This window comes from Papio anubis, chromosome 10, assembly GCF_008728515.1.
Source record: "Papio anubis isolate 15944 chromosome 10, Panubis1.0, whole genome shotgun sequence".
NCBI lineage: Eukaryota > Metazoa > Chordata > Mammalia > Primates > Cercopithecidae > Papio > Papio anubis.
This window is the reverse complement of record NC_044985.1, coordinates 84,452,025-84,466,527: the sequence shown is the minus strand read 5'-3', so window position 1 is coordinate 84,466,527 and position 14,503 is coordinate 84,452,025. Positions and strand designations below refer to the sequence as shown.

The following is a 14,503-nucleotide window of genomic DNA, read 5'->3' as shown; positions in this document are numbered from 1 at the left end:
TTTTAAAGGCATTAGGATATTAACCCTATGTTTGAAAACTGCTATTCTTTAACACATACTATTTTTGTGAATACTTTCCCATCCTAATTCTTCAAGTTAATAAAATGCTGCTGAAATGATCAGACTTATTTTGTAAAAATGCAATTCTGTGATATCAGAGGCCTTGCCCTTACAGTCTATGAAGTATAACACTTTTGTAATTAATTTATGTTTGTGGTAAATGTGCCTTCCTATTTTACTGTTAGAAAAATATACCAGTGACCCTATTTTTGCTGTTCTGTCTGGCACAATGAATTTTTATGGGTTAGGTTCTGGGCAATCTGGATTATTGAATGAATTCAAACACTTAAAGACTGACTCTGTCTCTCTCTGTCTCTCTCCTCTCAGAATAAGAGACACAGAAAAAAATAGAATAAGAGACATGGCCTGGTGAGCCTTTTTCTTTGGAAAAAAGTCTTTCCTTTCTTTCTTTTTTTTTTTTTGAGATGGAGTCTTGCTCAGTTGCCCAGGCTGGAGTGCAGTGGCGCGATCTCGGCTCACTGCAAGCTCCACCTCCTGGGTTCACGCCATTCTCCTGCCTCAGCCTCCTGAGTAGCTGGGACTACAGGCGCCCGCCACGGTGCCCAGCTAATTTTTTTGTATTTTTAGTAGAGACGGGGTTTCACCGTGTTAGCCAGGATGGTCTGGATCTCCTGACCTTGTGATCCGCCCGCCTTGGCCTCCCAAAGTGCTGGGATTACAGGCGTGAGCCACCGCGCCTGGCCAAGAAGTCTTTCCTTTCTACCACCCGACTTCTCTTCTAACCTGGTCTGACACACATCTAAACTTATCCTTCTGTCACAAAATTACTGTTAATAGATGCAGAGCTTTAATATCTAGCACACAGATCCCTGACAAGTGTTTATTTATTTGTGTTTTTGACACAAAAGTTTCTTTTTTTACTGTGTTTCCAAACCTCACATGGGACTAAACATCATCTCTGGTATAAGACTGCATTTCTGCAGGAAAATGCCATGTAAAATAGCTAAGAAATAACCAAAAAATAACCCTGAGGATTTTGTGCCCCTTTGATGGCAAAAGGAAGATAGTGCTGATTTCACCTTTTGGACACTAAGCCAAAACAAGGGACTCAAAAGTGATTTGAGATCATTGTTTTGATGTACTCAGCATAAACAATGATTCCCTGGCCTCCCAGGTAAGGAAGAAGTTGTACCATGGATGTAGCTCATGGCAGATGAGGACCAGTTGGAGGTTTTGGATGGTTACTTCCCAAAGCCTCTTCTAAATGGACCATGTGGGAGTGGCAGGAACCCGATGACTGTTGTGAGTTCACAGTGCTGGAGATAGCTCTTCCCCACTCCCAAGAGCTGACGGCAAGCTTTCAACTTCACATTCTGAGACCTCACATCAGTGGCTTAGAATTGGCCAAGGTAGGGGAATTTACACCATGGAAATGGTCAAACACCATAAACCAGGGATTTGTCCATTACTAGCACACCGTTGGCTTTGAGGGAATCCAGTCCTCAGAGTTTTGCGGGTGGACAATTTGACCGAACTTTGGTTAGATTTCTAAAGAACAAAGCATGAATAGTCTCTCTTAAGTTGTCCCAGATTAATAAAAACTCTATCATGCTTTCAAATCATGCTGATGTAGATTTTCAGGATAATGCAAACTAAAATGAGAATTTTTGAGTTTTTGGTTCTAAGCTTCATTATACCTTTTGGTGAAAATTTGCATCCTGAAATATAATCATGTAGTGATCTAAACCACAGAGAAAACCTGAAAGATGCTAAAATTATCATTGACAGTTGGGAGCCAACCTATATTTTGTTCTGATTTGAGACTTTTAAGGTCCATCATGTATTCTTTCATTTTCTAGGAAACATAGGCTTAAGACACACGGATGGACCAAGGTGTAAATGTTGAAGGGTCATCTCTGGGAATCTAAAAAAGATCAAAAGAAGAAAGATAGTTGTTAATAAAATGTTATTATACTAAAAATGCTGTAATTAAGAAGTCAAATTATTATTATTATTTTGATACAGAATCGCTCTGTTGCCCAGGCTGGAGTGCAGTGGCACAATCTTGGCTGACTGCAACCTCCACCTTCTGTGTTTAAGCGATTCTTGTGCCTCAGCAACCTGAGTACCTGGGATTACAGGCATGCACTACCATGCCTGGCTAGTTTTTGTATTTTTAGTAGAGGCGGAGTTTCACCATGTTGGCCGGGCTGGCGTCAAACTCCTGGCCTCAAGTGATCTGCCCGCCTCAGCCTCCCAAAGTGCTGGAGTTACAGGTGTGAGCCATGATGCCTGGCCAGAAGACAATCATGGTTTTTTTTTTTTTTAAATGAACAAGTCAATGTCCATTTTATTAATATCAAAAGTATATAATTCTCATATTTGTTTCAGTCCTTGAGTCATAAACCTCCTTATCCTCATAAACTTCTTTTTGGGATAAGATGCCACTTACTCAGAAGCCCTGTAATTTTCAAGTCATAAAGTGCAATCTAATTTTATACCAAAATCTCACTTAGGGCTACAGTAAGCAGTTCAATAGAGGACTAGGCTCATATGCTAGTTCTGGGTATATTTTTAGCCACTGGAAAGTGGAAGTGTATTCTGTGATTACAGGCATATCAAGGTGTGCCCAGTGACTTGATATTTTCATTTATTTTTATTAGTTTGCTTAACAAATACTTTCTGCATGATTGACCAGATCAGATATCTTAGCTAATGCAATTTGGTTACTGAGGTAATCAAAATATCACATCAGCTACATTTTGATAAAATGTTTAAAGAAGCAACCTACCATGTCCATTTGCTATTAACACTGGCTCAACTGAGTGTGTTTTTCTTTGGGGTCTGAAAGAATCAAATCATAATTGGAAGAGGCTTGCTCACTTTGCAGTTGTTAAGAAGTGCACACGGAGGCTGGGTGTAGTGGCTCATGCCTGTAACCCCAGCACTTTGGGAGGCGGAGGTGGGCGGATCACGAGGTCAGGAGTTCGAGACCAGCCTGGTGAAACCCCGTCTCCACTAAAACTACAAAAATTAGCCGGGCGTGGTGCTACATGCCTGTAATCCCAGCTACTTGGGAGGCTGAGCCAGGAGAATTGCTTGAACCTGGGAGGCAGAGGTTGCAGTGAACCAAGATCATGCCACTGCACTCCAGCCTGGGTGACAGAGCAAGACTCTGTCTCGGAAAAAAAAAAAAAAAAAAAAAAAGGAAGAAAAAGAGCATATGAAGTGGCAGGTGAAGGCAAAATGAGAATTTTCAATGAAAAAGATGAACCCGCCCTGTAATATTGTCATGGTTATCAGATCCATACCAACAACCTGAAAGTCCATGACTACAACAGGGACCTCCCTTACCATGTCGGTGAACTGATCCACACAAGTCATCCGAATTGTCTCAGGGGTTGCCGGGCTACTCAGGACGAAGGTCTTGGTTAGCCCCCTCTCTCTGCGGGCAGCAGCCACTGCGTCATATATGGCAAACAACACGGAGGACCCCAGGAACATTCCAGCCTCACCCAACCCCTGAGAGACAAACAAAAGGCTGTCAGGAATGCATGGTTCTTTTAGGACTAATTTGTGTACACACACACACACACACACACACACAGACACACACACACACACATTCTTCTCTGGCTTTATAATCCTCAGAGTGGAGTGCTTCCAAATTGCCAGAATCAAATTCCCCTGCATGGTGATTTGGGTGTCCACCTCAGAGTAGCTGGTGAAAATGCAATTTGGTTACTGAGTTAATTAAAATACCACATGATGTGAGGGGAGGGGCTACAAACACCCATTGCCTTTGGTGCCCTGTATGATGCTCCAACTCCGGCTCCAGAACATTTGTGTCTAACTCAAGGCCAAAATGAAACAACCACAATCTTTGCAGTTGAACTTGAAAGACAGTGAGAGGTGGTTGCCTCTTTTCATGTGTGTTAACTTCGCCGGCATAGATTGGATGCTTTCGAGTTACCACTATGGTGACATTATATTTCAAATGATTCACCAATGCTTTTTTGCACTGATTTTTCTTTTTGCTTTCTTCCAGGTAGTCTGGTCTGTGATCTGTGTCCAGGGCCCTGGTGGAGGGATGAGACAAAGGCCGGAAGCAGATAAAGGCTTCCTCAGGCTTTGGCTGTTGTCAAAATTCCAGGTTTCTCTGAGGCAAATATGGAGGGAGAAAGGGGGCCGGTAGGCAGAGGGGTTCCTCTGAGGCCGGAAGAAGGGGTGAGAGTTGAGGGGTCTGGTTCCCTAGTTGGAGCAGAACTGGCAGGGAGGCAGCTAGACCCCAAGTGGCAGGATTGTGTGCTGTGTTGGGCCAGCTTAGAAATGCCCTTGGCCAAAGTCTGGTGTAGAAGTGGAGACAGAGACCATTCAGACAGGAAGTCTCACCTTCCTAGCAATCGTGACCTACCCCCAGGAAAGAGGGAATACTCTGGAAATCTGAGGTTAAAGTTACCACCTGTCTGTCCAGATGTGGGCTCAGACCAGAACATATGTTGGGGAAGCTGTGTTTTTTCTCACACTTGTATTTGAGAACCGTTTCTTGCCAAGGTCTTTATGGGCCAGTTGAAGGCCTTCTGCTCCAGGGAGCATGGCACCAACACCTCAGGTATCAATGGCTATGAACACCTCAGAGGAAAAAGTCAGGAAGAAAGTTGGTTAAGAGCCCGTTTTGACTTGGAGAGGGTGTGGAAGAGGCAGTGTCAGCAAGAACTGTGTCTGGAGGACAGGTGGGAAGGGTGCAGAAAAGCTCTGGGTGGATGGAATTTGCCTACAATGTTAGTTTATCTCACAATGGCACTTAGCCTCATGAGCCAAGTTGTTCATTGCCTTCTTGACCCTTGTTTGATTTAGATTTGTTTCTTGATCTCTAGCAAAACATGAAGACCCGGCTTGGGCTTCTGGAGTCAGTGTCACTCTGCCACAAGCATGCTTTTCTTTTCTCTTTCTCCTTTTGGGATTTGCAGTTCAAAGGACATAGTAAATTCAGGGGATGGTTTTATAATTTCTTGAAAAAGGAGGTTGTTATGGGGTGAACTGTGTCCTCCTCAGATTCATCTGGTGAAGTCCCAATCCCCAGCACGCAGAATGGGACCGTATTTGGAGATGAGGGCTTTACAGAGATGATTAAGTTAAAATGAGGTCATTCAGGCAGGCCCCAATCCAACATGACTGGTGTCCTTATAGGAAGAGGAAATTTGGACACAGACACACACAGAGGGAGGATCCTGTGAAGAAATGGGAAGAAGATGGCTGACTACAAGCCAAGAAAAAAGGCCGTGGAGAAAACCAACCTGCCAACACCTTGGTGGTGGACTTCCAGCCTCCAGAACTGTGAGAAAATAAATCGTTGTTGTTTAAACCACCCGGTCTGTGGTATTTTGTTATGGCAGCCACAGCCAACTAACACAGAGGTTTAAGTTCTTACCTTGGATGAGTAGATGGCTATGGGATTTTGGGAACGCACCAAAGTGACATAGAACTCTTCTGGTATCTCAGTGACGGTGGGGATTTTGTAGTCATCTGGACTCCGAGAATAAAGCACACCTTCTGAGGAGTATTTCAGTTCTTCTATGGTATAGAATCCCATGCCTTGAATAAATGCTCCCTCAACCTACAGCCAAAAAATTCACAGGTTATAGGATATAACTTGATATTGGTTGAATAAATATTACAGTGTGAATAAATGTGGAGCTCTGGATCATAAGAAGCCATTCTTTTTTTTTTTTTTTTTTGAGATGGAGTCTTGCTCTGTCGCCCAGGTTGGAGTGCAGTGGCGAGATCTTGGCTCACTGCAACCTCCGCCTTCCAGGTTCAAGCAATTCTTTTGCCTCAGCCTCCTAAGTAGCTGAGATTACAGGCGACCGCCACCACACCCTGCTAATTTTTGTATTTTTAGTAGAGACGGGGTTTCACCATGTTGGTCAGGCTGGTCTCGAACTCCTGACCATGTGATCTGCCCTCCTCAGCCACCCAAAGAGCTGGGATTACAGACGTGAGCCACCACACCCAGCCAGTAAGCCATTTTGGAAAGCCATTTTTGAACTGGTGCCCGCAACCTTGCTTGGCCTCATCCTCGGGTACCCCACACTCCGGGTGCCTGACATTGGCTACGTTCCTGCTAATTCTCCAAACCTACCAGCTTCTTTCTCATCTCTGAGTCTTGGTAAATGCAGTTTCTCCTGACTGTCTTCACCCCTTCCCACCTCAACTTGTCCACCTGGCACACTCCTATTCCTCTTCCACGTTTCAGCTAAAGGATTAGGGCCCCTCTGGTATCTTAAGATCCTCCCAGCACTCCCTGGCTGGATTTAGGAACTGCTTCCTCCAGGCTCACTGCACCCGGAACACACTCCTGCCTGTGGCGGAGCTTGGAGGGCATTTCATTTTTCACCTCTCACTCTCACTCTCCTCCTCTCTCCCACTAGCTTATGAGCATCTCAGGCTTGGCTTTCTTATATTCTGTTCTTAGCATGGTGCCTGGCACATAGGTTCTCCATAAATGTCTATAGAAGTAGATGAAAAAGAAGTTAACATTGAGGGAATACGACATAGAATAAATAGAATTAGGACACTGTAATTCATTATAATATCTGGATTTCTCGACGTTTTTCCCCCTCCCCTCCCCTCCCTTCCCCTCCCCTCCCTTCCCCTCCCCTCCCCTCCCTCCCTCCTTCCCTCCCTCCCTCTCTCTCTCTCTCTCTCTCTTTCTCTCTTTCCCTCTTTCCTTCTTTCTGTCTTTCTTTCTTTCTTGAGATGGAGTCTTGTTCTGTCACCCAGGCTGGAGTGCAGTGGTTCGATCTTGGCTTATTGCAACCGCTGCCTCCCAGGTTCAAGTGATTCTCCTGCTCAGCTTCCTAAGTAGCTGAGACTACAGGTGTGTGCCACCATGTCCAGCTCATTTTTTTATTTTTTTCAGTAGAGATGGGGTTTCACTATGTGTTGACTGGGCTGGTCTCAAACTCCTGACCTCAGGTGATCCACCCACATTACCTCCCAAAGTGCTGGGATTATAGGTGTGAGCCACTGTGCCCAGCTGACTTTTCTTTATGTTACTAAGAAGAGTAGATCATGCTAAACAGGGTAGATTGGAAGAAATAACTATATTTATTAAAAGCCATGATGAGCTCTACTTACATACATTTATGCTCCAGGAAAAAGGTTGCTTTTAAAGCGACCTTTTAAAAAAATTGGAGAGTTCACAAATTGGAAAGTTAAAGTTTCCATTTTATTAAAACACAAAATGTAGGAATAAGGTACGTAAATTTAAATGCTAAATTTGGAAATAACAATGTGTATCTCTAAAGGAATAGATCAAAGCCCAAGAGATTCAGCCTAACACACTTCTGGTTTTCTTTCCTTTTCTGATGGGGCAAATGTGAGGTTTCCTGATCATCTTCCTTTTTGCCTTTGCTTAAGCAATAACAAGGCAGGAATTAGCTGGGAGGAGAGGAAGAGAAATGGGGAGAGGAGGTAGGGCCTGGGGCTAGCAGTAGTTCTCAAACTTACAGGCTTAAGAGCAATTTTCACCTAACAAAATTGTGCTAGGCCATAACAGCCTGGCACAGTTATGATGGAGTACGTCTGGGCCTGGGGTGGGCCCAGGAATTCGTGTTTCCAATAAGCATTACAGGTGCTTCTGTTGCAGTGTCTAAGGGCCATATTTTGAGAAACACTGGGGGACCAATCAAATTGTTCCTTGTAAAGCCCATCAACCCAGCTAGCGAGGTAAACCAGTCTCTTAGGACCTAGGATGGTGAGAAGCTGCTGGCGGATGAAAGCACCGTATGTCAGAGTTTGACGCCAGGTTATTCAACTGCTCCCAATTGCTACTCAGGTGCAGACTGTGGACCAGCTGTCTTGGCCTCACCTGGGAACTGGTTAGCAGGTCTAGGATGAGCCAATGCGGCTGGTCTGTTGGCCCCACTTTGAGTAACAGGGCTAGAAAAAAGCAAGGCTATGCCAACAGCTGGGAAGATTTCAACGCCAAGTTTAAAAAGACTTTGAGTAAGTTAATTTTATTTATTTGCAAGATAAAAATCAGAATTAAATTCAGCAAGTGGGGGAAATTGTGTATAAACATTTTTTTCCTTAAATTTCTGTAAGTTTGTATAGTCTGTTTAAACTCAATACTAATATGAACACTAATGTAACTATTTTATCGATGTAGTGTTCTAATTATGAACATATCAATGCTAATTGAAGAAAATTTAGAAAACACAGAGAATCATAAAGCAGAATAAATCATATATATTCCTGCCATGTAGGTAAACCATTAACTTTTTCTTGAATTTACTTTCAGTATTTTATCTATGTGTGTGTATGTATGTGCATAACATACAATATGTATTACAGAATACTTGCACTTGATATGAACAAGGTTTGGAGCATGGCGGGGCGCGGTGGCTCATGCCTGTAATCCCAGCACTTTGGGAGGCTGAGGCAGAAGGACTGCTTGAGGCTAGGAGTTCAAGACCAGCCTGGCCAACATGGTGAGACCCCCCCATCTCTACTAAATACACAAAAATTAGCCAGGTGTGGTGGTGGGCACCTGCAATCCTAGCTACTCAGGAAGCTGAGGCAGGAGAATCACTTGAACCCGGGAGGCTGAGGTTGCAGTGAGCTGAGATTGCACCACTGCACTCCAGCCTGGGTGACAGAGTGAGACTCCATCCCCCCAAAAAGGTTTAGAGCATGTTGGAAAATAGTATTCTGAATGAATAGCTGCTAAATGGGATTGAGCAAAAGTCCCTGTGGGGTGGTTCTGGAATCACACACCTGTCCAATATCCAGGGTTGGGTTTATGCTGAAAGCGGCATCCATGAAGATGTCGGTCCTAAGAAGCTGTGCCAGGGAAAATAGATAATGGAAAATATTGCTTGTTTAAAATAGATGTTTACTAAAATTATATACCCGTCCCTACTTTTCCATTGGGAGGATCAAGTTTATTGTTATTTACAACATTGATTATTCTTTACAGTGTTAGTGTTTACACTGAAGATGGTGGAATAGAAACATCAGTCTTTACCTTATGAGCCCCCGTGAGACAGTCGACTTCAACCTCAGAACAGGCTGCTCCATAAACGTAATACGGGTAAGCATTACCCTCCCCCTTCTCCCAGTCCATATTTGTCTGGTAGCCTCTGAGGAGAGAAATCAGGAGGAGAAGAGGCACTTTCCCCACTCGTGGTTGGATCACCCCAAGGTGCGGAATCTTGGAGATGAGCAGAGCAGAAGGGCTGACCCACAGGGGCTCCAGGCAGCGTCTGCACCCAGTGGCTGGAGGCCTCCCCATCTTCTCCTGCAAGGATCATGAGGTCAGGGCCGCAAGGCTACACCGAAGACACGGGGAGAAGACCAGCCAGTATTGGACCCCTGCCCTCCAGTGCACAGTTCCTGGGATGGGCCAGAGCATGTAGAGACAGCTATGGTGTCCCTCTGGGCTGCTGAACAGCTGCTGCCTCTGATAGTCCCCAACCCCCGGCCCTCCCCTAGATCTCCTTCCCTACCCTCCACGATCCCATGACTAAGGGGTTAACAGCAGAGCTCTGGCACTATCTGGACATCTGTCCAGACTGATGAGTGTGCATCACCCCTGCCCAAGTGTAGTTTAAACCAAAGTAAAAATGCCCTTTACTTGAAATATCCAGTAGCTGAGAGACTGATGGATTCTTCAAAGGCTTTTGCAATCTGAAAGAGATGATGAGTTACAAAAAAATATAAATTTGGGGCAAGTAATGGAAATGCCTTCCATGCTGGGCTTGCCCTCTCTTGTTTGTTCCAAGTTCTGCACCCACACTTCCCTGCAGCGAGACTTAGGCCTGGGTACAAGCTACAGGTCATGCTTTTCAAGGGAGTTTCTTAAGGGCAGCTGCTAGCTGTACTCTGGGACTCTGTGTTTTGTAGGGCTGCTGCACAGTGTAAAGTTTATTATTTTTCACACTTTTCGACTTTTTTTTAATTTTTAAAATTTTTAATTTTTTGAGACAGGGTCTCCCTCTCTCCCAGACTGGAGTGCAATGGCCGGATCTCGGCTCACCACAACCTCCACCTCCCAGGCTCAAGGGATTCTCCTCCCTCAGTCTCCCGAGTAGCTGGGACTACAGGCACGTGCCACTACTACCTGGCTAATTTTTGTATTTTTAGTAGAGATGGGGTTTCACCATGTTGGCCAGGCTGGTCTTGAATTCCTGACCTCAAATGATCCACCTACCTCAGCCTCCCAAAGTGCTGGAATTATAGGTGTGAGCCACTGTGACCGGCCACTTTTTGGCTTTTTAAATTAGGAGAGGGCTAGGCTATATTTAGGTACTTCTATATAGGTATGTACATAGGCATTTTTACCCTGCTTTGTTCCGAAATAATTTGGCTGTCTCAATATATGATTATGTCAGTTTTCCTGCTGGAGTAAACTGTGCAGGAGTGGGGAATAATAATCAAGATGGTAGTAATAACTATTATTATTAGAAATTCAATAATCCTTTGATCTTAGGACGACTATTATCTCCATTGTACAGGTAAGAAAACTCCACGATCCTGAGGCTATGGTCTGAATGTTTGTGTTCGCTCAAAATTCTTATGTTAAAATCTCAATCCCCCAGGGTGATGGTATTAAGAGGTGGGGTCTTTGGGAGGTGATTAGGTCAGGAGGGCAGAGCCCTAATGAATTAGTTTAGTTAGTGACTTCGTAAAAGACGTCCTAGAGAGCTACCTTGCCCCTTCCATCCTGTGAAAACACAGCGAGAAAGCCCCATCTGTGGACCAGGGAACGAGCCCTCACCAGACACCAAATCTGCAGAGGCCTTGATCTTGGACTTCCCAGCCTCCAGAACTGTGAGAAATGAATTTCTGTTGTTTATAAGCCACTCAGCCTACAGCACTTTTTTTTTTTTTTTTTTTACAGCAGCCAAACAGACTCAGATGGGGTAAGTGACTTGCCCCATAGGCTAGTGGTGATGAAATAGGGACAGCAGCCCTAAGTGTGCCTTACTTTAGAGCCCATCCTGCTCTTATGCTTAGTGAGAAACGCGGCTCTGACATAAAGCCAGGTTTCAATGTATACAGTCATCTCTTTTACCCTTTCGAAAAAATAAAACTAAATGCCAGTGCATGCTTTGTTTCTTGAAGGGGCACCACCCATCAGCCCATGCGTCTAGGACTGTTTCCTATCTGGATGTAGTTGCCTTTCTGGAAAGGGATAATGTAGAGAACTCACCCAATCCTCCCATTTTCCTTTAGGGTTTTTCCTGATGATGGGATGAAGACGGGCCATAAGAGTTTGGCAGGCATTCTAAAAATAAACATTTGAAATAATGTCAGAAATAAAAGGCACAAGGAATAGCAAAATGTTAACTCTTCAAATTGATTCAAATGCAGACCATCAGTTTGGTGAACCTGCTTCCTAGTCATCTAGGCAGGGTTTCCTAAACTTAAGTAACACATGGAATCTCTTCAAAGGAAAACACATTCTGTGAATACTGCAGTGTTGATTTAAAACTATTTTTATTATAATGTTGTAATATATGCTAACATGAAGCTGGGTAGAGTCTCCTTAGAGTTGTAGCTCTTTTATAACTAGAAAACAAAAACATAATCACAGAGTGTGCATACCCATCTACACGCCAATGAAACTCAAAATAACAACATTAATTTAGTTGATCAATGATGTTGTTTTCTGGAGCTAAATTGCTGCTTGGAATGTGGAAAAAGTATTGACTGCTGTGGCACAGGTACTTTGGAGTTTGACATGCCTATTATGTGCTAGTGGATGGATCAATTTTCTCCCCACTCTTCTTACTGAAATCACCCCTATATTCATTTGCATTTTATTTCTTGCCATCGTCCGCTCTCCACGGGGCAAGAAAACATCATTTACATATGAAGTCCATCTCTGCTCTTGTTGCTTTGGCACAAAGCATACTCTTGGTCCCAAATGCGGACAGAGATCTCACACAGCAATATTCAGTTATAAAGCAGTCATTTGGATGATACGAAATATACCTGTACTTACTTTAAGTTTTAAAGGTTTATCATTAAAACGAACATAAAAATTACTGAAGTAAAACCTTGGATTCCTGAGATTACGCCTGCTGACTCCTGAGTGTCTGTGAACCCCAGCATGGCTTCCACTTGTAATTCCAATATAAATCCATTCAGCTCTCTGCTTTTACTCATTCATCTCAGCCTCAGAATGAGACCCCATCTCAAAAAAACCCAAAAATAACAACAACAAACCAAGAAAACCCCTCAGCTTCTGCTGTATGTTTCTTTTGAAAATCTGATGTGATTGTTGGCTGAAAACAAATCTAGAAACTTGGGTTGCTGTGAGTCTTGGTGAGCCTTGAAAGCTCTTCATAACCAACCCACCATGCCAGCCCACTGAGGACCTGCAGGCTGTCTGAAGACACGCAGAGGACTAGTCTTCACCCTTTGCATTCCAAGGAGCACTATCTCAATCTGCAGGGTGCATTTCTGCCCAGGCCAGACGGAAGCCAGTGTACAGAAGGCCTTCTGTTCCCTTTAGAGTTTTCCTACATCTACATTTTTGGACTCTAGATGAAGAATTTTACTTTGTTTCAAAGGTGGCTTGGCAATGTTCACATAGTCCTAAAAGAATTTTTCATGTTGTAATTTGAACTGTATCCATTGTAAAAACAATCTTATTCTTACATGCATTTTTTTTTTTTTTGGTGCAACCATCACCACTGTCTGTTTCTAATACTTTCTTATCAACCCCAAGAGAAACTCTAAAACCATTAAGCAATAACTCCCTCCTGGACCCTACAACCTGGTCCCTCCCTCCAGCTCCTCTGACCTCTAATCTCCAGGTTTGAAAAGGAACTCATCTATAAGGCCTTCCTGCAAAGGGTGAAGTGCCTCAATAGAAAGAGACTGGAGGGGACTTGGCGCTCAGGGTGGAGCTGGGGCAGGGCACAAGAGGCTAAAGCCAGAGGAGAGGCCCTGCCCATGCCCAAGATGCCCGGGAGGGACTCTCAGAAGGCATCAGATGTAACATGGCCAGATTACACTGATGCCAGCCAGATAAGGTCTTTTCTGCTTTTTACCTCTATGCCCTTCTCTCCTCTGACTTTACAGGGGTCTGAAAAGTAGGTTAAGAAGCTGGAGGGGAGTGCAAAAAGTACAGGGAGGGAGTTGGGGAGAAGCCACCCCCACCCCCTTTCTACCTGCAGACCCTGATGGGAGGTAGCAGAGACACTGCAATTTGAAGTACATTTTGGAATTTTGGACTAGACATTTTAATTATTGAAATGAGGTTATTTCTGTGAATAAAAGTGATCCATGGAGTTTTAATGATCTTAGAGTAAATAGAAAGCTCTAGGTAGATTTTATTCAGGGGAAAGAAAGAGAAAGCCCACAGAGGGAACTTGAACCAACCTTGGGAGGAGAAGGCGTGAAGCTGTTTCCTGCAGCGTGCCTTGGAGTGTCACATGGCACTCTTCACAGTAACAGTTTCATGTATTTGTTTATTGTCTGCCAGAATGTGAGCTTGGGCTCTTTGGATTTTGTCCTGTTTCATTCATTGCTACACCCCTAGGGCTTAGAACAGGATCTGACACCTGGTAAGCCTCAGTAAATGTTTGTTAAACCCATGTTGAATTAATAAAATAATTGTGAAGTCACACAAATTTATGACTTTCATATGATGACTCATCAAAAATCATCATAAAATATGGAAATTTTTCAAAAAATATTTTTGTTTCCTCATTTTTTGGGTGTCCCTGTCTTCCCATGCCTGAGATCATAGCTAGTTGTTTATTGGGTGTCTCTTTGCATCGTGTGCTTGCAAGCAAATTAACATCTGGATAAAAGGTGAAAAAATGGACTCAGTCATTTACATGGTTTTATCAAAATTTGAGTTTTCCAGAGCATTTTCCTTGAGCAGGTTTCTCTACTGCAAAACTTCTCAGAGCCTTTAATATGCAATATGCCTTAGTGGTGGCTCACGCCTGTAATCCCAGCACTTTGGGAGGCCGAGGCGGGTGGATCACCTGAGGTCATGAGTTTGAGACCAGCCTGGCCAACATGGTGAAATCCCCGTCTCTACTAAAAATACAAAAATTAGCCAGGCCTGGTGGCAAGTGCCTGTAATCCCAGCTACTTGGGAGGCTGGGGCAGGAGAATCACTTGAACCTGGGAGGTGAAGTCTGCAGTGAGCTGAGATTGCACCACTGCACTCCAGCCTGGGCAACAGAATGAGACTCCATCTCAAAAAAAAAAAAAAAAAAAAGAAAAAAAAAGTGCAATATGCCTTAGAAGCCTCTATGAGTGGGATGTAGTAAGCATGCAACATTTTCCAAATCTGTTGACTGTAGAATTCTTTGTTTTTTCCACCAAGCATTTCATGGGACCACTATCCCAAGGAGCATACTTTGGGAAGCCATGGTTCATATGATATATGAATATATTTCATAGGCTCAAAGCTTCTCTTTTCATCCAGGTGCTTGTCATTTTGTGGAGA

General features: G+C 43.7%; 1 protein-coding gene across 2 annotated transcripts in view; it reads right to left on the bottom strand.

Moving 5' to 3' along the window:
* Nucleotides 1–673: 673 nt before the first annotated feature.
* Nucleotides 674–14,503, bottom strand: part of AOX4 (aldehyde oxidase 4) — an 85,278-nt gene continuing 71,448 nt past the window's right edge. The window contains exons 29-35 of one of the 2 annotated variants that reach the window (XM_031651147.1): nt 11,240–11,314; nt 9,662–9,714; nt 9,053–9,167; nt 8,803–8,868; nt 5,453–5,638; nt 3,376–3,543; nt 674–1,945 (exon numbers count right to left, since the gene is read on the bottom strand). In XM_031651147.1, coding sequence (XP_031507007.1) covers nt 1,892–1,945; nt 3,376–3,543; nt 5,453–5,638; nt 8,803–8,868; nt 9,053–9,167; nt 9,662–9,714; nt 11,240–11,314 — 717 coding nt within the window. In that variant the 3' untranslated portion in view covers nt 674–1,891. 2 annotated transcript variants of the gene reach the window in all.